The sequence below is a fragment of the Raphanus sativus genome, chromosome 4, assembly GCF_000801105.2.
Source record: "Raphanus sativus cultivar WK10039 chromosome 4, ASM80110v3, whole genome shotgun sequence".
NCBI lineage: Eukaryota > Viridiplantae > Streptophyta > Magnoliopsida > Brassicales > Brassicaceae > Raphanus > Raphanus sativus.
The window spans coordinates 37607218-37629185 of NC_079514.1; the positions used below are offsets into that span (position 1 = coordinate 37607218).

At 31.2% G+C, this 21968-nt stretch overlaps 2 protein-coding genes and 1 long non-coding RNA gene across 3 annotated transcripts; 2 read left to right on the top strand and 1 right to left on the bottom strand.

The window, feature by feature from the left end:
* The first annotated feature begins 1885 nt into the window (after positions 1-1885).
* Positions 1886-20569, top strand: LOC108838940 (UDP-glycosyltransferase 74D1-like). Its single transcript, XM_057008712.1, has 3 exons — positions 1886-2275; positions 6267-6592; positions 19782-20569. Exons 1-3 carry the CDS (start codon positions 1936-1938, stop codon positions 20505-20507), a joined length of 1392 nt encoding a protein of 463 aa, XP_056864692.1. The 5' UTR covers positions 1886-1935; the 3' UTR covers positions 20508-20569.
* Positions 2127-6259, bottom strand: LOC108834177 (uncharacterized). The gene is made up of 6 exons (XR_008945063.1): positions 5496-6259; positions 5351-5398; positions 5127-5262; positions 4754-4994; positions 4462-4671; positions 2127-2320 (listed from the first exon to the last, which is right to left on the bottom strand). It is a non-coding gene; the product is annotated as an uncharacterized LOC108834177 (long non-coding RNA).
* LOC130511560 (uncharacterized) lies at positions 16128-16927 on the top strand. Its single transcript, XM_057008711.1, has 2 exons — positions 16128-16508; positions 16577-16927. The coding sequence occupies exons 1-2, from the start codon at positions 16131-16133 to the stop codon at positions 16784-16786; spliced, it is 588 nt and encodes a 195-aa protein (XP_056864691.1). The 5' UTR covers positions 16128-16130; the 3' UTR covers positions 16787-16927.
* Positions 20570-21968: the final 1399 nt, after the last annotated feature.

Sequence of the window (21968 nt, forward strand, 5' to 3'; positions counted from 1 at the left end):
CCAAATTTGAGATTTTAGAGTTTTATTGGAACTGATGTTAATTAGACCAAGAGATCTCTAAAAGAGTCACTAAGAAAATGTTTCAGCAGTATTTTAATAAATTGTGAGTAAGCTAAATTTAAAATATTTATCGTAATTTTAGTATTATTGTCATTTTAAGATTAGTTTGATTCTAATTTAATTATATATTATAAATATGTTATAAACAGTATATTATTTGTAGTTAAATACTTTGGGATTAACCATGAAACCTTTTTTATTCTAAAAATTGCCCACTCAGAAATTTCTCAAAACATTTAAAAGTTTAAAATATTTATATTTCGATTTTGAAATTCTATGTTCGATTTAGAAGAATTTAGAATGAAACAAGCTCATTTTTGGCTTTAGAATATTTTGGTTAATCATTTAAGAAATATATGTATTTGGTATATCTTCATAAAATCTAAAACTGTATGTTTATTTATTTATGTTATATGTAATAATTGTATCATATAATAATTTTAACTTATTAATAGGACTGGATTAGATGTCAAAAAAAAAAGGATTGGATTATGGGTAAAATAAAATAAATGGTTAAAATTAGTAAATTTGAAAAAAACAAACTGTTACTGATAATTAATTATAAGATAGTGATAGAATATAATTAGAATATTCTTTTTGAAAAAATGAAAAAGACTACTGAAAAACATGTTACTTCGGTTTTTGAAATTTTTCAAATTTTAAAGAAAAAAATGAAGTTTACGATTGGAGATGCTCGTAAAACTCTTATTTAAAATTCTCCACCTTGAAAAAAAAAGAAACACCCATTTAAAACGGTCATATGTTTTTTTTAATTTATTTACAATGACATACCACTGAATTAACTAAATGTACATATTTTTAAGTAATTATTGTCTTTTCCTATTTATTAAATCATTTTCTAAATTAAATTTCGTCTAATTTTCGTGTTTAATATATTTCTTATAAATTAGCTAATTTTTTAGGAATATTCAAATTTAAAATCGATTTTAACAATATTAAACTTAGATAATATTACCATTAATTATTTTGAACAAAATTCAAGTTTAAATTCGATATTAAAAATATTATGAACATTCCTACATTATATTTTTAACTCACCATTAGTTATTTTGAACAATAAAATCTATATATGCTAAGATTTAAATATATTTAAACTATTTATAGAACAATAGGAAATATTTGTAATTGTATATTATTTCTTATATAATTAAATCTCCGCTAAGATTATATATATTTAAAAAAATTCTAAAGTATATGTTTAACCATTTCGGTTACTATTAACTATTTTCAACAAGAAAATTTAATACTGAAATTCAAGTATCTTTGAATTACTTTGAAAAATGTTTAATGTTTATAACCAAATATTCTTTTTTCTAAACGTATCTAAATCTTACTATATGTTCTATATCTGATCAAAATATTTAAATTTATATTATATTTGGAAAATAATTTCATGTTGAAAGAAATTGTACTCAAACATATTAATATTAATTTGTCAAAAGTTTAGTAACAGACACAAGTCACTCATTTTTACAGCACATAAACTGTTTTTGACTATTGTGTTTATAATTTTTTTTTAAAATAGAACAAATATTTAAAACATAAACTAATAAATATTTAAATAATATTTATTTATATAAAATAAAAATAAATATCTGTTTGGATCAAAATCTAGTGAGTTTTACTAGGCACATCATTAAAAAAAGACCGAGGATCCTAGGCGGCTTATGCCACATTAATTATAAGAGACACATAAGAATTAAAGACATTATCTTATAGCCAAATCAATAACCCACCAACCTTTTAATTGACTATTTAGTAAAGGAACATCTACGCATTATTAGCAACAAAGTCTTATAAACAACGTTAACAATATCAAAAGAAAAGAGAGAACAAAAAAGAAGAGAGAAGAAAATGGGAGAAGAAGCGATAGCAAAAGTGTTAGTCTTCTCAGTGCCAATCCAAGGCCACATAAACCCTCTCCTCCAGTTCTCAAAACGTTTGATCTCCAAAAATGTCGCCGTCACATTCCTCACCACTTCATCCACCCACAACAACATCATCCGCTGTGCCACCGCCGGAGGAGCCACTGCTCTTCCGCTCTCTTTCGTCCCCCTAGACGACGGCTTCGAGGAAGGCCATTTATCCAGCGAAGTATCTTCCGAGTACTTGGCAAAATTCGAAGAAAACGTCTCTCGAAGCCTCTCTCAACTTATTTCCTCCATGGAACCTAAACCAAACGCCGTCGTTTACTGTGAAGAGATGGGCCCAATCCCACTTCTGGCCCAATTCCAGCTCACTTACAAAAGACCAAACCATGCTTTGTCGGTTAATGTTTTCAGGAAAAGGAAACACCAAAGACGGTCTCGTGTTTTGCAAGAATGGAAATAATCCTTTTTCAGAGAGGATTGGGTCTAGTTTATGATTATATAAGAAGAGCTTCTACAGCAGGGAAAGATCATCCGATCAAAGAGAGAAGAGCAAAGAGATAAAGAGAGAACAAGAGAATTAGCAATTAGGAAGAGGGTTTATTGCTTAAACTTGTGATCTTTATATTTTGTTCTTGAGAAACCTATTGGTATTGAATAAAAGCAAAGACAGGTTTTTGGTATCAAATTTATTCCAAATTCTATAGCATAAAGTAGGTTTAAATCCTAACAAGTGGTATCAGAGCAATCCAGGTTTGATTGGAAGTGCTAGCTAGAATTATGGAACCAACTCGGGGAAGATTTGAGATGGAGAAATTTGATGGCAAAGGTGACTTCGGAATGTGGAAGTACAAGATGATGGCTCAGCTGGAGATACAAGGTCTACTTTCGGTTCTTAAGGAAGACTTTACGGTCTTGACAGAATCTGGAAAAGAAGTAGAAGGAACGGATGCAAAGGTTGATCAAAAGAAGGCTGACAAGGATCTTAGAGTGAGAAGTCTGTTGGGAATAAGTTTGAGTGATTCTATTCTACGGAAGATTATGCATGAAACAACTGCATTGGGGATGTGGAAGGCCCTTGAAAAGAATTATCAAACAAAGTCGCTTCCCAACAGAATCTACTTAAAGAAACAATTCTCTTGCTACAAGATGGAAGAAGACAAGACGATAGAAGAAAACGTGGATATCTTTCTGAAGTTAATTGCAGATTTGGAGAGTCTCAAAGTTACTATATCAGATGAAGATCAAGCTATTCAACTATTGTCGGGACTTCCAGAAGCGTATGAACAATTGGTTCACACACTTCAATACGGAACGGGGAAAGAGACGCTTACCGTGAACGAAGTTGTAACTTCAGCTTATTCCAAAGAAGCGGAATTGAAGCAGAAAGGATTACTTAACAGAAGTAAACCAGCTTCAGAAGGTTTATATGTGGAGTCACGTGGAAGAACTCAAAAGAGATCAGGGAACGGTAATGGAAACTCCAGTAACTGGAGAGGAAGATCTAAAAGTAAGGGAAGGCAAAAATCTGATGCGAACGACACAAGTTGTTTTATTTGTGGCAAGGAAGGCCATTGGAAACGGGAATGTCCTGATAGGAGGAGGCATCCGAGTTCAGCAAATTTTACAAAGGAGCCTGTGCAGCCATTGGTGTTAACCGTTAGCAATCACGATACACGCAAGGAATGGATCATGGATTCAGGTTGTTCATTCCATAGTACACATGACAAAGAAGTCTTGTTTGATTTCAAGGAGTACGATGGGGGAAGTGTATTAATGGCTAATAACACTAAAGGCAGCATCAAAGGAACAGGGAAGATTCAGATTCAAAATTCAGATGGTTCTGAAGTGATACTCAAGGATGTTAAATACATGCCTGATGTGAGTAGGAATCTGATTTCTTATGGGATGCTAGAAAAATCAGGCTGTAGGTATAGAGGAAGCAGCTTCAAGGTTCAATTTTACAAACGCAAGAAGAAAGTAATTTCAGGAAAATTCAAAGATGGGTTATACTTTCTTCAAGGAACGGTTGTAAAAAGTAAGGTGGATACTCCTAAAGCTGAGAAGGAAGGTAAACGAAAGAAGTTAAAGGTGTCTTTCAGTGAGAATCTGATCCAGGGACCAAGTCCGTGTGGTTTTATGACGGAAACAACATCAGCTCGAGGTGGAGACTCTTTTTCAATAGAGAAAGACGAGTCAAGTAAAGAAGCTGAGAATGGGCAGGCTCTAGATGATTATTGTCTTTCAAAGGATGAAGAAAAGTGTAATGATAAACCATCATCAAAGAAAAATAAAAGGCTTGATGGATTCAAGAAAAATTCAGAGGTTTGCATTGAAAGTTTTTCAAACTCAGATTATGCAACAAACGATGAGGAAGCATCAACTACAGGGTTTGAATTTGAAATTAGTGATGCAGAAAGCAATTCTATCATTACGGCAGTCAAGAAGGAAGACGTATCGAACAAGACGGATACTACAGCTAATCATGAAGAGAGGTTGAATGAAAAGGCACCTGATCAGAAGTTGCAGCTTTGCTGTGAACTTCCCAATGTCCACTAATAGGAGAAAAGCGTCACAGGTAACGTCATTATCGAGACACCTCGCACAAGAAGAAATAATGAGTAAGGAACTACTATTGTTTCTTATCGATAATGAAAAGGATTTAGAAAGGTTACCTGTGACGGATAAGACGAGGTGGATGTTTCAGTTCAAGGTGGAGCAGCTGAAACATAGGAAAGTTGCTAATAGGTCTCAAGTAAATCGGATGGAGGGTAGGAGAGGTTTTTTTTTTTTTGAAGTGCTACCTGAGAGAACGTCTTAAACATCAAGAATGGTGAAGGGAGACGAGTATCTCAGGCTAAAAAACAATTGCAACGGGTCGCCAAACAAGGAAGGGGAAGGTTGATGAGAGAACGTCTTAAACACCGTCAATGGTGAAGGGAGACGAGTATCTCTGGTACATGAGAAGCACAACGGGATCGTCGAAGAAACAAAAGGAAAGTCATCGTCAATAGGTTGAGGAAGCAGCGAATTTTGTCCAAGAAGCTAAAGTACACCGAAGGAAGATTTATGTGGTTTCATTATCAAGTGCATAACGAAGAAAAGGAGTTTAGTGATTATCAGCACATAGCTATGAAATAAAAGGGTTAAAGGAAGAGGATTAGAAGAAGGTCTTACTGGAAAACTGCAGAACTCCGGTGAAACTTGTTTTTCTAATTATCCTTAACGAAAGGGTCGTCTAGCGGTGACGGATCCATAAACGATGAGAAACCATCAGAGAATGCGCATAGTGGTTGAATCTTACGGATTAGAGCTATTGTGAACAGTATTAGAAAATCAGAGTTATGATTCAGAGATGTAGGTGGCAGAGACAAAGAAGATGATAATGGTAAAAGGTGTACCTGAACTCATTGAAGCAGCTGAAAAACCATGGTGGTTTATAGGAGTAGCTGTGAGAAAAAAAAAAAAAAAAAAAACAATGATTTCAGAAAGGAACTAAACCCAAAGCGTGAAAGGATGAAGAGGGGTAATGGTATAAGTGGTTACCTTCATTAATCTGAATTTTTTATAGGAGGATGAAAATCAAACGGTGGCTCTAGGGGATCAATTCGCAGCTTCCTGGAAAGACTAATTGACGAGTCAGGTGGTCAGAGTCGTTGGTGATGGATTCACCGGCTGGAATTGAAAAGAATCGGCAGACAAATCAGCTGAAACGACATAGAAGATGGTGGAGGAACTATTTTGGTTGGTGAAGAAGTCAGTTTGTAACTTTGATTACAACAAAGGATAAGTTGTGAAGGTTTATATTAAAAGGCATGCTTCTGGATATTTGCTTCCAAGTGAGAGACGTTGACGATGAAGACGACGGATTCTCCGTCAACGAGAAGACGCAATAGAAGTATGGAGTTGGGCCCAAGGTGGAGATTGTGAAGAGATGGGCCCAATCCCACTTCTGGCCCAATTCCAGCTCACTTACAAAAGACCAAACCATGCTTTGTCGGTTAATGTTTTCAGGAAAAGGAAACACCAAAGACGGTCTCGTGTTTTGCAAGAATGGAAATAATCCTTTTTCAGAGAGGATTGGGTCTAGTTTATGATTATATAAGAAGAGCTTCTACAGCAGGGAAAGATCATCCGATCAAAGAGAGAAGAGCAAAGAGATAAAGAGAGATCAAGAGAATTAGCAATTAGGAAAAGGGTTTATTGCTTAAACTTGTGATCTTTATATTTTGTTCTTGAGAAACCTATTGGTATTGAATAAAAGCAAAGACAGGTTTTTGGTATCAAATTTATTCCAAATTCTATAGCATAAAGTAGGTTTAAATCCTAACATTTACGACTCTGCTACGCCTTGGATTCTGGACGTTTGCCGGAAACATCCAGGGGTCGCTGCGGCTTCATTTTTCACTCAGTGCTCCACCGTGAACGCGATTTACATCCATTTCTTGCGTGGAAAGTTTAAGGAGTTTCAAGACGACGTAGTCTTGCCTGCGATGCCTCCGTTGAAAGGTAGCGACCTGCCGGGGTTTCTGTACGACAATAATCTATGCCGACCGTTGTTTGAGCTCACCTGTAGCCAGTTTGTGAATGTTGACAACGTTGACTTCTTCTTGGTTAACTCTTTCGACGAACTCGAGCCTGAGGTAATTATTCTTCATCTTAAGACTTTTTTGTTGTTTATTAGTTATATGCAAAATGAGATCCAAAAATGAATATTTCCACGTGATATACTTTTTACATAACGGTAGATGGTGCATACTAATAAACTATCCTTCCGATTCACTGACTCAGTACTTGATGCAAGTCATATAAAAATGAAGACAAAGCCACAGCAATATTTATGTTGCATTAAAAAAAGAATAGAAAAAGTTGCATTTCAATTAGTTGGGCGAACATGCAGATTAAAATTAACGGTAAAGGAATTGACTTGCTAACAGCCTTTATATAATATATGCAACTCCTTCTCTTCCGAAAGAGCTTACTTTTTATGGCATGAGCTTGTGAAGTCCGTTATTTTATTATTAAATTGGATGAATTTTCACGAAATATTCTTTACAATAAAGTAAATTTTGTGTATATTTAAAATTTAGAATAATTTCAATAAATTTACTGATAAAAATAGTTAGAGAATTTTTGATTGGTTACAAAGTAAATTTTATTACATTATGTTAACTATCTTAGCAAATACATCTCATAGTATATAACTATATATATACACACATTTTCTTTGAGAAAACCGAAGCATAATAAATTAATAATTAAACTATCAACTCTATATAATATTTACACATGATAGAGTTTCCACTAACTAAAACCTTATACAAATTGATTGATGCATATTACAATACATATTCTATAACAAATATGATTTTAAAGATTGAGTTGATCAAATATTTAGATTTCTATTCTAGTTTTTATTTTTTACTTATTCAATGAGTTCAAATAACATGATAAATTTAAATTGATGACTCCCAATTCAAAATCATAAGAAAATGAAAAAATAATAAAAATAAATTAAAATTATAGAGAATATGATAAATAAGCAAAATTATTTCTTATATAAAAATAAAATAAAATAATATCAAATATCATAAACATTTCTATACATCGTAATATATTATAAATTTTTCAAAAAAGTATTCTTAAAATATATAAATATTATGGAAAATATTTATTAAAATTATCAAGACTCTTGATTATTCCTAAATTATCGAAAAAAATGAAAATAGACAAACTAATTCTTAAACAATATTATTAAAAAATATTTTAGTGGCATTCAAGAAAGAAAAGTCCACTTTTAAATACAATAAATAAGATAATATCAAATACATGGATTATACATGTAATTATCATTATTTTCAAGAGTTTTCTTTATTAAATTATATAGATATTATAAAAATATTAGGACCATCAATTATTTCTAAAATCATGAGAAACTGACAAGTAAGATAAGAATAATTCAAAATATGAAATATAAACAAAATTAATAGTTAAAATTATTAAGAACATGACAACTAAACAAAATTTTCTAAACTCATGGAAAACATGAATAATAAGTAAAATCAATTAAAAATTTGATGAATAGGCAAAATATTAACTGAAATTACTGATAAAATGAAAAATAAACAAATTAACTAAAATCAGGAAGAACATGACAAATAAACAAAATCACTTCTCAAATAATAACATAGATAAATAAATTCGCTGTTTTATTGTTTTATTCTATTTTATCTTCAATCTTAACATTACATTTAACACTAAGATAATATTTTATATTGCTATAAATTTAAATAAATATTAATTATGAAAATAATAAATAATAATAAATATTAATTATTCTGGGGTTACAGTTAAAACATAATTTATAAATAATTAATATTTTGGATTCTCATTAAATTAAATTTTAAATTTGTGTTTTAAAAAACAATATTTATCTCAGTTACTTATAAATGTTACTATATAATATGTAGTAGGAGAAAATTTCAATTTCACCACATGTTTGCTACCACTTTTCAAATTTACATTAACGACTTCATAAATACCTTAAATTGTGATAAAATTACTGTAAGCTAATTTTATAAATATTTATAGAACATTTATAAATCCAATCATAACCCCTTAATACTGAGCCCTAAATAATAATCAGTAAAGATTAAATCCAAATGTTAGTAATTTTTTTATTGGCGGTATTTTTGAAAAATGGTACTTAACTTGTGGTACTTCTAACAATTTCGCTACGTAGTATGATATTTATATCATTTATTAAAAATGAAAAACACAATATAATGTAATATATGCGTTTTAGTTAAATTATTTTTTATTAAATAAATATAAATTACCATATTATTAAATAAATTTAATTATTTAGTATTTACTGTTATTTAGTATAAAAATGCAAAATATATTATATATCAATTTAAAATTTTGAATTAATAAATAATACTAATTTAACTATATTTTCAAATTAAAATAAAATATGTTATTTGACTTTTTGTGTAATAATAATACTATACCAACTTTTGTGTAACAATACTCACAAAACACCATATTTAGTAGAAATATATTAATTTTAGAGTTCGGTCAAAAAGAAAATTACTCCCAATTTGAGATTTTAGAGTTTTATCGGAACTGATGTTAATGAGACCAAGAGATCTCAAAAAGAGTCACTAAGAAAACGTTTCAGCAGTGTTTTAATAAATTGTGAGCAAGCTAAATTTAAAATATTTATCATAATTTTATTATATTGTCATTTTAAGATTGGCTTGATTCTAATTTAATTATATATTTTAAATATGTTATGAACAATATATCTATCTATTAAATTCGAAGTATTTTAAGCTTTTGTTTGGTAATAGGAATAGGAGTCTTAAAAAGATTAAATTTTGTTTGGTAACAAAGATAATAGAGAATTTTGTCTTTTCTTTATTTAAATGATAGATTTAAGTATTTAATGTCTTTTCCTAATTTAAATAATAGATTTATTTAATATAATGAATGTTAACCAAAATAAATTTCTTATATATTTTTTGTTAACATTTAATATTTTTCAATATTTATTAACAAAAATAATAAAATAAAAATCACACATCAAAATCAATTTATATATCATATAAATAAAATATAAAATATTTTTTTACAAATTGTTAGTATAACACTTTTATAATATAAGTCCAATTAGTTATAAATATTAGATTTTTATATGATACACAGTGATATAATAGACGATTAAAATCACATAATATAATTTTTTAAAGTAATAAATAAAAAAATGTTTTAAAATGTTATACTAACAATTATGTAATACATATTAATTTACACACATATATATATATATAGACATTATCATTAGAACAAAGAAAAAAATTGAAGTGAAAGCAAATATTTATACGGCCACGGGTCAAACTATAGAAATAAACAACAATGGTGTAAGATTTTTTTTAACAAATTTATTTTAATTTCAAATATGTTTATATATTTTTGTATTTATAAATTATTTTCTTTGTTATTAAGAATGCTAATATTTTGGAATTAGAAAAAATTATGACCCATCTCTATATTATTTTAATTAGAAATTTAAAATTTATATCAAAATATTTCTTAAAACTTTTAATTTTTATTATAACTAAAAATGTTAATTTTCAATCTAAATTTATGTTTAAATATTACAAATATATCATTTATAAATAAAAAACTAAAAATATAAAATAAATACCGCCCGGTTTGGCGGATCAAGATCTAGTATATTATTAAAATTGAAGTACATTTTAGTAATGTTTGGAAACTTGGATAACATATTAAATGAAATCTGTTTGGAAACATGTATAGCAGAGATTAAATATTTTTTATACACTTAAGCATTGTTTTTTTATATTTCCATATTATGCCGTTTGGAAACTTGAATAGCAGACTAAATGAGATTTGTTTGGAAACACGGATAGCATATCAAATATTTCTTTTTATTTACATATCTAGCCATTACCTTTCTTTATTATTTACAGATTCTACAACTTCATTTAAAATCGAATATTTAGATTTATTAATTACAATGAATTGTTATTTCTTTGTGCTGAAAATAAAAAAACAATCTCGAGATATAGTATTGCATAATTATTTATAAATAAAAATTGTTAAAACTATTTGTAAACAGTTTTTAACAAACACGTCATCTATAATTAGCGTATAAGATATAAGTAATTAAAGGAATTTGATAATTTAGGAAGAGAAAATTACTTCTAAACCGGTGCGTGGTGTTTAATTTCTACACACAAAATACAATGGTCTTTATTAATTTTCAGATTACAGTGTTGCCCACTCCATAAAATATTGTGATCTTATGTACTAATATTTACCAATATATTTAACAGACTTCACCAATATATATATTTCCTACAATTAAGCTTAATTAATTTGCAATCACAACTACCCGTATATTATTATATGGAAAAAAAACTGACCTTTCCTGATTTTCTTCAAATCGAATATTCCAATTTGGATTTTTAAAAATTTAATATAGATGTTTTCGGGTTAGTACTTTTCTTTGGAGCTGGATCGGTTCAATTTTTTTGATTCGGGTTTTTGCCCAATTCTATTATTGAAATGAAAACAAATAACGACACATTTTATAAAAAAATATACCCGCACAAGCGTGCAGATCAAAATCTAGTATTATTTATAGTTAAATACTTTGGGATTAACCATGTACATTTTTATTCTAAAAATAGCCTACCCAGAAATTTCTCAAAACATTTAAAATATTTTATATTGATTTAAATTAATAGATTATTTTTAAAAAATTTAATATTTAGGAAATTGATTATGGTAAGAATCTAGGGTTTCAACTAATTTAGTTATAGCCATTTTTCAAAAAGAAAGGATTAATTTGGTTTTTTTTTAACTAATGCAAATGCAGCTAAAAACGATATTAAATATACTTGTCAATGTCATGCCAAAGATCTTCTGCAATTTTATTTATTTATTAATGCTCATTCGAGTCATTCAAGATCAGACATGTGCTATGTTCCTTGCTGGGTATAATCAAATTTTGCATATACATGTTTTGTTAGCTGTAAGAGCAGCTGCATCGCTAGTTTCTCTGTAAATCTTTTGACCAAAAATAATATTCCCTCCGTTTCATATTATATGTCGTTCTAACCTTATGCACACAGATTAAGAAAATATTTAATTTTACATATTTCCAAAATAAAAACACTATTATCAATACACCTAACCATATATAAACCAATAGAAAAATTGAAAAGAGAATATTGTCAATAAATTTTGCATTGAAAACCGAAAACGACACTTATTTTGAAACAAAAAAATTCCTCTAGAACGACATATAATTTGAAACGGAGGGAGTAGTAAAATATCATAGAAAGAAGAAATAAATAATGAAAGAGAAAGAGACATCAATACTGTTAAAATGGATAGAATCTTAAAAAAAATTATTCATACAAATTGTTTGGACTCTTTCGTTTAACTCATTATTTTTTATCCTATCTTAAATTTCCCTAATTATATAACATTCAATGCATTTAATTAATTATAACAGATTTTAATTAGTACTCGACTAACTTCGGTGTACCAAGTTTCTAAATCATCTTTTGGATGTACACTAAGTGGACCAAATATTAATACATATGTATAAATCCAATATACTAAAATATCATCATCTTTAAACATGTCTCATGATGTATCATAATTTACTAAAATTATATATATTGCTCTTTTTATCAAACTTTGTTTTCAAAATCAAAAAGCTCCAAAAGTATATAATAATAATATGCAATCATTAATTCAGATATATGTTTTGGTATTTTTTGAATATTTAAGATTAAAAAAAACAGAAAATATCCAAAATAGATTCGAAAACTCAAAATATCTAAAAATATTCAAAGCTATTAGGATATTAGGATTTATCCAAAATCTGATTTTTTGACATATGTTATTAGGATTCGAAGCTACCAAAATATTTACCCAAATTATATTTTTTAAAATATAAAATTTTACATTAAACTCGAAAAAATAAATCAAAAAACTCTAACCCGACACACAAAAAATAGAATATAATACTCCAATAGAATATATATATCCAAGTAATTTTGGGAATTTCAAATATCTGATGGGATCTCAGGTAGGACATTTATCTAATAGGTATTTTAGCCTACACTTGACTAAACCGAACCTGTGATTTTTGATATATTTTGATTCAGGTTTTGTGGGAGTAAAATGCTGAAGCCTATGAATAACTAACATGTATTTATATCTTTTTAATATATACTATTAAAAGATTTTAAGATCATTCTGAAAAATCAACTTACAAGGTTGTTGCACTCTTTCATTAGGTTTTTCGAATCCTATACATTTGGACATAACTACGAATTTTAAATTTCTGATTCGGATTCATGTCGATTTTTTGGAGTCCATGTCCATAATTCAAATACCTATACATGACCTATAATTTTTGGATACGTAACGGATCCAAATTGGTTTGAGATATTTAGGACTCGAAATAGACTCGAAGTATCCTGAAACTTAAAAATAATAAAATCCGAAAATAAAAATAAATACCTACAAATATTTAAATTCACAAAAAATAAAAGATTACTATAGATCTGACCTAATGAACCTAAATACCTAAAAACATTTTCTCATACCCAAAACTCCCAAAACATTTTTCTAAAAAAATTGAAATAATACCCGAAACTATAATCTGAATACTGGATCCGAAACTTAAAAAAAAAATACTCATGATACTATAAGTATTTCACATAACATAGTTTTTTTAATTAATTGGGAGGAGTTCGGGCTAGGTATTAATTTCTCTCTAAGTCAGAGACTAGCCGGTGCTAAGAACTGACATTTAAAGTTTCCATCTCAACGGAAATTGAATTAGAAACACAATGTATCTAATTCTAAACGATAATTCATTAGTCCAATGTAGAGTTGATACATAAAATAGTACTTGTAAAAATTCACATAGAATTAAAATAACTTTTAATAAAAGTTTCTTATTCTTGTTGTTGCGGTTATAATATTTATTTTACGGGTAGTTATACTTTCTTAAATGATATGAATTCAGTTTCTTAAACACGTTTCTATAACTAACTCCATAATGAGGAATTTAGTAGTGTAAACTATATATGTGCATAGACAGGCTTAATAATTTTTTTGAGTTACTATTGAATTCTGTCAGATAGCTATTTACACTACAACAAATATGGGTATTGATAGCAGATTATAATAGCACATTTTTCGTAACTGCTATGAAAAGGTTGTTGGAAGTTTGGGTAATAATATTATAGCATTAAAATTATGCTATGCCCATAAATCAGTAAAAGATAATTAAAAACTCACTAATCCGACACGCTTTTACAATTAGCGCCAACAGTTAGAATAAAAAAATGGTTTTCGCGGCCAAATTAGCCAAATCAATAGTTTTAATAGCATTAAAAAAAAAAAACAAAACCTTCTACTCTCTCTCTTTCTCCTTCTTCGCGTTCTTCGTTCTCCTCTCTCTCTCTTTCTCTTCGCTCACCACCAATCTGAAGAAGCTCACCTCCGATTCAGCCCCAGCCTCCTCCGATTCATCCCTAATCTACTCCGATTCGGCCCTCATCTCCTCCGATTAAGTCCAACTCACCGGGATTCATCCCTCCTCGAGTTCTCCGCCGCTTTCAATCCGATTTTCAAAACTGAAAGTGAGTTCTTCCATCGATAGATTCTCGGCCCTCATCGTCTATTGATTATGTTGTTTTTGGCTCTGCTCATTGTTGTCATTAGTTAGGTTTTCGATTTTCTCTATCACTCTCCCAAGGGTTCATCGTCGTTTTTATCATCGATTAAGTGCATATAGATGTTGATTATAGACATCGTTTTTTATTTATAGATTAGATGCATATAGATGTAGATTTTATATGCATCTTGTGATATATTGACATCGTTTGTTGTTTGAGAGTTGTCCTAAAATCACAGATTTTATTTAGACACATCTATATACTTCTCATTTTGTAATACTTTGTTCATGCTTGTATAGAATGAGTTCGTTGTTTGCGGTAACCACATTGAATATTAATTTGTTTTAATTGCTGCTTGAACCATGTACGCTTGTTTGAACTGTCGCAACGGTCCCAACTAGGTTGTAGCAAACAATGTTGGACAAGTCATGGGTCCATTTATGCAGGTATGTACATTTGTTTAACTGTTCCGTTTATGCATTTCAACACTTACTGTCTTAACTGAATTTTTTTTTTGGTTTGATTTACATGTACTAAAGAGTTGATTCTGCGTATGAGAGAGGTGCTAGGGGTTTTGTCAATGCTGTTAGTGATAAGTTAGGAGTTAATGGGAAGATTGTATGTCCATGCGCCCGATGCCGCAATCTAGATCGTCATACAAGTGACCAGGTTGTCTCTCATTTGGTTATAAATGGAATGGATGACGCCTACAAGGGACGCCCGGATTGGTTTCACCATGGGGAAGATAACTCTGTTGCTGTAGTGGAAGCTAGAGATAGATTGTGGAATGGTGAGATCCTTAGTTTATACGAAGCAGCAAAATGTTTAGATGAAGATTTAGTTATTAGGGGGGCACAGTTAGGTGAGTCAGTTGAGGGTGAGGACATGAAAGAAGATGAGTTTTTAGCAAAACTTGCAGAGGCTGAAACCCCCTTGTATCCAACGTGTGCGAGTCATAGCAAGCTATCAGCTGTAGTTTCATTGTTTAGGATTAAGTCTCAGAATGGGTGGTCAGACAAGAGCTTTGATGACTTACTCCAAACGTTGCCAAACATGTTACCTGAAGACAATGTTCTGCACACATCAACTTATGATGTCAAGAAGTTTTTGAAATCTTTTGATATGGGATATCAAAAGATTCATGCTTGTGTGAACGACTGCTGCTTATTTAGAAAGAAGCTGCAGAAGGCTGAGAGTTGCCCAAAATGCAAGTCGTCTAGATGGAAGACCAACATGCACACTGGTGAATTCAAGAAGGGTGTTCCACAGAAGGTTTTGAGATATTTTCCAGTAATACCTCGTCTGAAAAGGATGTTCAGATCGGAGAAAGTTGCAATGGATTTACGATGGCATTTCAGTAACAAGAGCACAGATGGCAAACTGCGCCATCCAGTAGACTCTGTTACTTGGAAGTCAATGAACGACAAGTATCCCTCGTTCGCAGCAGAGGAGAGGAACTTGCGACTTGGGCTTTCAACTGATGGGTTTAATCCCTTTAGTATGAAGAACACCCGATACAGTTGTTGGCCTGTGTTACTGGTTAATTACAACATGGCTCCTGACCTATGTATGAAGGAGGAGAACATCATGCTCAGTCTGCTGATTCCAGGACCGCATCAACCGGGTAATAGTATAGATGTATACCTAGAACCTCTTATAGAAGATTTAAAACAGCTGTGGTGCATAGGGGAGTTAACTTACGATGCAGTTAGTAAGTTAATCTGTCTTACATTGAGTTAATTGTTGAGTTTCCCTTGAGTTTGTTTGTAGGATTGCCATGGGTAAAGGGAGAAAGACAACAAAGAAGAGGAAGAACACTCTACCAAATGATGCGCCTGAATTTGTGGGCACCATATACCCTGAGGGGACGCAGCATGAGACAAGGATTGAGGAAACACTGCCTCAAGACAAACAGCCTGAAGTCGCACAGCAGGAAGACACACCGATGACTCAGGACACACAGCAGGAAGACACACCGATGACTCAAGACACACAGCAAGAAGACACACATCAGGAAACCCAGCCTGGAGAAAAAGAACCCGAGAAAGATTCCCAAGGTGATAAGGGTCGTGATGATGATACTGATATGGTTCAGCCACAGCCTAAGAAACACAGAGGACCAACGAAGATGAAAGATATTGCTAGAGATCCTAGTGCACGCATAAGAGTTGATTTCACAGAGCTTGGAGAACCCTGTGGAGAAGGATCAGTTAAGCTGTCTTCTTACTTAGGTCCCTTGGTAAGGGAACATGTTCCTGTGGTCATAGATGATTGGAGAAAAATTGGTGAGGACCGGAAGACTGTTCTATGGAAATCTGTTAAGGTAATTGTATTCATTAACATTGTAAATTTTTTTGGTCTTAGTACTCTAACCTTTTCTTGTGATTGTAGCTACGGTTTGAACTGGATGGAGAGTACGAGAAAGCGGCTGTTATGAAACAGATGGGATGCATATGGAGGGCCTCTAAATCACGCTTGGTTAATCAGATTATTAAAGCTGATAACCACGCAGAGCGTTTGAAGTTGCGGCCAGACAATATTCCGCTGTCAGAGTGGAGGAAGTTTGTGAAAGAGAAGACTAGTAAAGAGTTCAAGGTATGAAATTGTACTTAGTTTCATTTTTAATTTCAGCATTTTAACACTTCTATATAGGCTGTCAGCGATTCATACAAGGAAAGAAGACGTAAGCAGATTCCTCACACATGTAGCCGTAAAGGAATGGTTAGATTGGCAGAAGATTTAGTAAGTATTCTATCTATAAATTGTATGCAAATTTTATTTTTATAAAATTGGTTTTTATAAGAGACACTGAATCATAATGTAGAAAAAAGAGAGCTCGGATCCCGCTGAAGTGACGAGGCTGAATGTCTGGGTCAAGTCAAGAACTAAAAAGGATGGGACAGCAGTAAACACAGATGCTGCTGAAAAAATAGTAAATCGTTGTTTCTTTTTTTTATTGGCTTCTGATTTTTACTTTACAGTTAAACTACTTGAACAGAATTCGAACATTTTCAGGAAAAGGCGAATGAGTTTATTCAGGCTGATGATCATCCAGGATCATCATCATCAAACCCAAAACAAGACACTCTTACTCAGATCTTAGGACCCGACAATCCTGGACGCTTGAGGGCAATGGGTAGAGGAATGAGTGTGAGCAAACTTGCTTTGTTTGAAGTGAAGAGCAAGCATGTGACTGAAATGCAACAGACACAAAATAAGTTGCAGAAGCAGGTTCATGAACTACAAGAGGCTCTTGCAAAAATGAATAGTCGAGTAAGTGTGCAAGACTCTCAGTACTTTGGTTATTGATTTTTGCAAAATGGTAACCGAATATTTATGTCAATTGCAGCGTCCAGACTCGGAAGAGGGTGAAAATTCAGCACAAAGAGTAAGTAGTAGTTCAAATATAAATATTCTTGGTGAACTTGAACTGAATGTAACTGATGTGTTGAATAATATTTGTAGAGTGTAAACAAAACCACACCGCAGCCTAAGTGTATTCTATACGATTGGTGTGACAAGGAGTGCAAAGTAGCCGACGGTCGTGTTCTGTCTTCTGATGAAATGGAGTTTGTTAACAATGTACCATTGGGCCCTAATTCAGTTAAGGTTGTAATTGAGACGGCATTTGAAGAAGATGCTTTTCTATGGAGACCCGCGCCGAAATTTTTCACAATTGGTCAGGCTGTAGGAGAAACTGTTGCGTGGCCTCAGGATTCTGTTCTTGTTCTTGAGGAGGAGTTATCTCCAAATGTAAGGTTTTCTTTCCTCATCTCATTTTCGGGTCTAAGTTTATATTTTGTAAAATATAGTTATGTGTTTTGTATGTTGGATTTATTTGTTTGACAGAGCCCAGAGACAGTAGAAATGAACAAGTGCAAACTTCTACATTGGCTAACAGATGATGAAGAAACAATTGCTGAAGGGCGTTGGGAGTCTCGTGATCCAAAAGCCTTGGTGGATGGTCTTCCTCTTGGACCAAATGCTGTTAAAGTATTTATAGATGCAGTTACCCTACCTGAGACTTTTCTTTGGCGGCCAACAGAAAAACATTCAAGCCTTCGTGACTGTTTGAAGTCGTTTGTAGCATGGCCTGTGAGCAGGGTTTTATTCGAAAATTTAAACACAGAGTCACCAGCTCCAGCATCACTTCATACGCAGTCAGAAGTACGCACTCCCCCAGCTCCTGCTAAGATTTCAAAACCATTTTCACAAACTCCTTCAAGCTCTCAGAAGGTAAGCCTTAAGTGTATTAGTAGGTTGTGATCATTTAAAGGTGCTAATGCTATTAGACATCGTTCTCATATACAGGTTGTGAAAGAGGGTCAGAAGTGCAAACTACTGGACATTACCGGTCAGAAAGTAGTTGTTGCAGAAGGACGCTGGTCTTCAAACAACCCAGAACAGTTAGTGCATTTTGTTCCGTTGGGAAATAATGCAGTTCGTGTGTGGGTTGATGTAGTCAAGGTGAATGATGCCATCGTTTGGAGGCCTACGTCTGCAATTGAGTGTATGGAAGATGCTATTGGTACCACTATAGCATGGCCTGAAGACAAAGTTATCATCGTTTGAGGTGGAATAATAACTCTATGGTTTTCAACTTTCCTTGCTTTAGATTACTAATGAACATATGATGCTTGTTGCAAATTAGACTTATGTTCTTTGTTTCTAACTTAATTATGATATTGTTTTTCTATTATGGAGAAATCATATTTTGAGACTTGGAGAAATCACATTATGGAGAAATCACATTTCTATTGAAAAATATATTCTAGTTCAAAAAGTTAATAGAATTTCACGACATAGCATATAAAATAAGTCATGATACACTAACTTGGTAGCACATAATAGAAGCTAATATTCATATATATATAACTCAATAATACTGCTACAACTCATCATCGAATAGCACCGTTGAAGTGCTAATACAAAGTAATTGATGACAACAGAAAATAGCTATTTTAAATATATATATAGCAATCATAAAAAGTTATTAAAACATTTAATATAACACGAATTTATTGCTACTAGTAAGTTTAATACAGCAATAAAGAACAGCTCTTCTACAATTTCCTATAGCACAAAATATGTGTCATAAATAACTGTACCACAGCATAGATGTAGTGCTATGGAAGGCCACTCTATGATAGCGGCTTCCTAAAACGCTATCGTATATAGGTACTCTATTATAGCGTCTTATTTCATAGCATTTATAAAACCGCTATTAATACCATTTAATAGCGTTATCTGTATGCTATGAAAAGACATATTTGTTGTAGTGTTAGTTTTCTTTCATTCATACTAAGGTATGGTTAATTTACAGGTTAATTTACAAGTTAATGAGTTTTCACCCACAGTTATAACTCAAATTAAAGACTTAGGGACTCTGTTTTAAGATATTTCTAGGCCCTCCACTTATCCAGACTTTTCTGTTCCGTTCATGATAGCAAACGTTTTAGTCCAGTTTGGGTCACACATTAACATGAACGTACTGTTGATTATGAATTAATGTACCTAGTGTATATGCAATACAATCAAAGCTATGCTAACGTTTCTTTTATTCCATGTATTACTATAATATTTTTTCTCTTCTCAGGTGCTAGAATGGATGAAGAACCAATGGCCTGTCAAGAACATAGGACCAATGATTCCATCAATGTACTTAGACAAACGATTAGGAAACGACAAAGACTATGGAATCAGTCTCTTCAATGCTCAAGTCAACGAATGCCTTGATTGGCTTGACTCAAAACAGTCTGGTTCAGTGATCTACGTCTCCTTTGGAAGCTTAGCGGTTCTAAAAGACGATCAAATGATTGAAGTTGCCGCCGGTCTAAATCAAACCGGCCTTAATTTCTTATGGGTGGTTAGAGAAACCGAGACAAAGAAGCTCCCAAGCAATTACATAAATGAAATTGGTGAGAGAGGACTGATAGCGAATTGGAGTCCTCAGCTACAGGTTCTTGCGCATAAATCGATTGGTTGTTTCATAACGCATTGTGGATGGAATTCAACTCTAGAGGCATTGAGCTTAGGAGTAGCTTTGATTGGGATGCCGGCTTATAGCGATCAGCCGACTAATGCTAAGTTTATAGAAGATGTGTGGAAGGTTGGAACAAGGGTTAAGGCAGATAAAGATGGGTTTGTGACGAAAGAAGAGATTGTGAGATGTGTTGGAGAAGTTATGGAGGAGACATCAGAGAAAGGGAAAGATATTAGAAAGAATGCTCTAAGATTGATGGAATTTGCAAAAGAAGCTTTGGCTGAAGGAGGAAACTCTGATAAGAATATTGATGAGTTTGTTGCTAAAATTGCTAGGTAAACTGATCGTAATAATACTAGTGTTTTGGCAGTTTCAGAAAACTAAAAATTTATAATGTAATTTGGTTTGTTGTTGTTGGAGTCGTTTTTCTTACATGTCATTGATTGTCTATCAATGAACTCTTCTATTATCAAACTAGGTGATACCCGCTCTTTGCGCGAAGTAAATGAACTAAATAAAAATTAAAACTTTTAATCTAAACATATTAGAATGGTAAAAAATTTAGTCACAAATATTATATATTATATAATAAAAGATTGAAGGTCATTGTGCATATTATAGAAAGTAAGTTTCAATTTCTTTTTGGTTAGGTGTAATTGAAGTAAATTTTGTGAAAGTACGTAAATGTATAAGAGTAGTTTACAATTTGTGTAATTAGTTAGATTTTTTTTTTAATTTTAAAAAACACTTGTCTAATAATGTTTCTCAAGTAAATCTCCAAAATTTTGTGTGTGATTTTTAACTATTAATGAGAATTTAAATAAATTTATAGTAAATTTCTTATCTATACTATTATTTGCGAAGTAATTTTTCGCAATGGAGCTCCCACGTTAAAAGTTAGAGTGGTTAATATCGATACTACCCTTAATGAATAAAATCTATAATTAAGCTAAAATAAAAACGAAAATTAATTTATTTGATTAGATAATTGATTAAAATAATAATAGTAAGATTTATCCAAAATCTAAAAATATTTTAAAATATGAATATAATTCCTATATGTATGTTGTGTTGTTATCTGATTTTTTTTAAATATAAAGCTGAAAACATAAAGTATATAACCAAGTATTAATCAAATAAAATTAGTAATTTTTCGCAACGGAGCTCCCACGTTAAAAGTTAGAGTGGTTAATATCGATACTACCCTTAATGAATAAAATCTATAATTAAGCTAAAAATAAAAACGAAAATTAATTTATTTGATTAGATAATTGATTAAAATAATAATAGTAAGATTTATCCCAAATCTAAAAATATTTTAAAATATGAATATAATTCCTATATGTATGTTGTGTTGTTATCTGATTTTTTTTTAATATAAAAGCTGAAAACATAAAGTATATAACCAAGTATTAATCAAATAAAATTCTTAATTTTATATAATTGAAAAGATAATATTAAGTGATTTTTAAGATTTATTTCTGTATAATAAATAATAAATATGTGTACAAAGAAATTTTTTAAAAAACTATAATTAATCTATACTATTATTTGCGAAGTAATTTTTCGCAACGGAACTCCCACGTTAAAAGTTAGAGTGGTTAATATCGATACTACCCTTAATGAATAAAATCTATAATTAAGCTAAAAATAAAAACGAAAATTAATTTATTTGATTAGATAATTGATTAAAATAATAATAGTAAGATTTATCCAAAATCTAAAAATATTTTAAAATATGAATATAATTCCTATATGTATGTTGTGTTGTTATCTGATTTTTTTTTTTTAAATATAAAG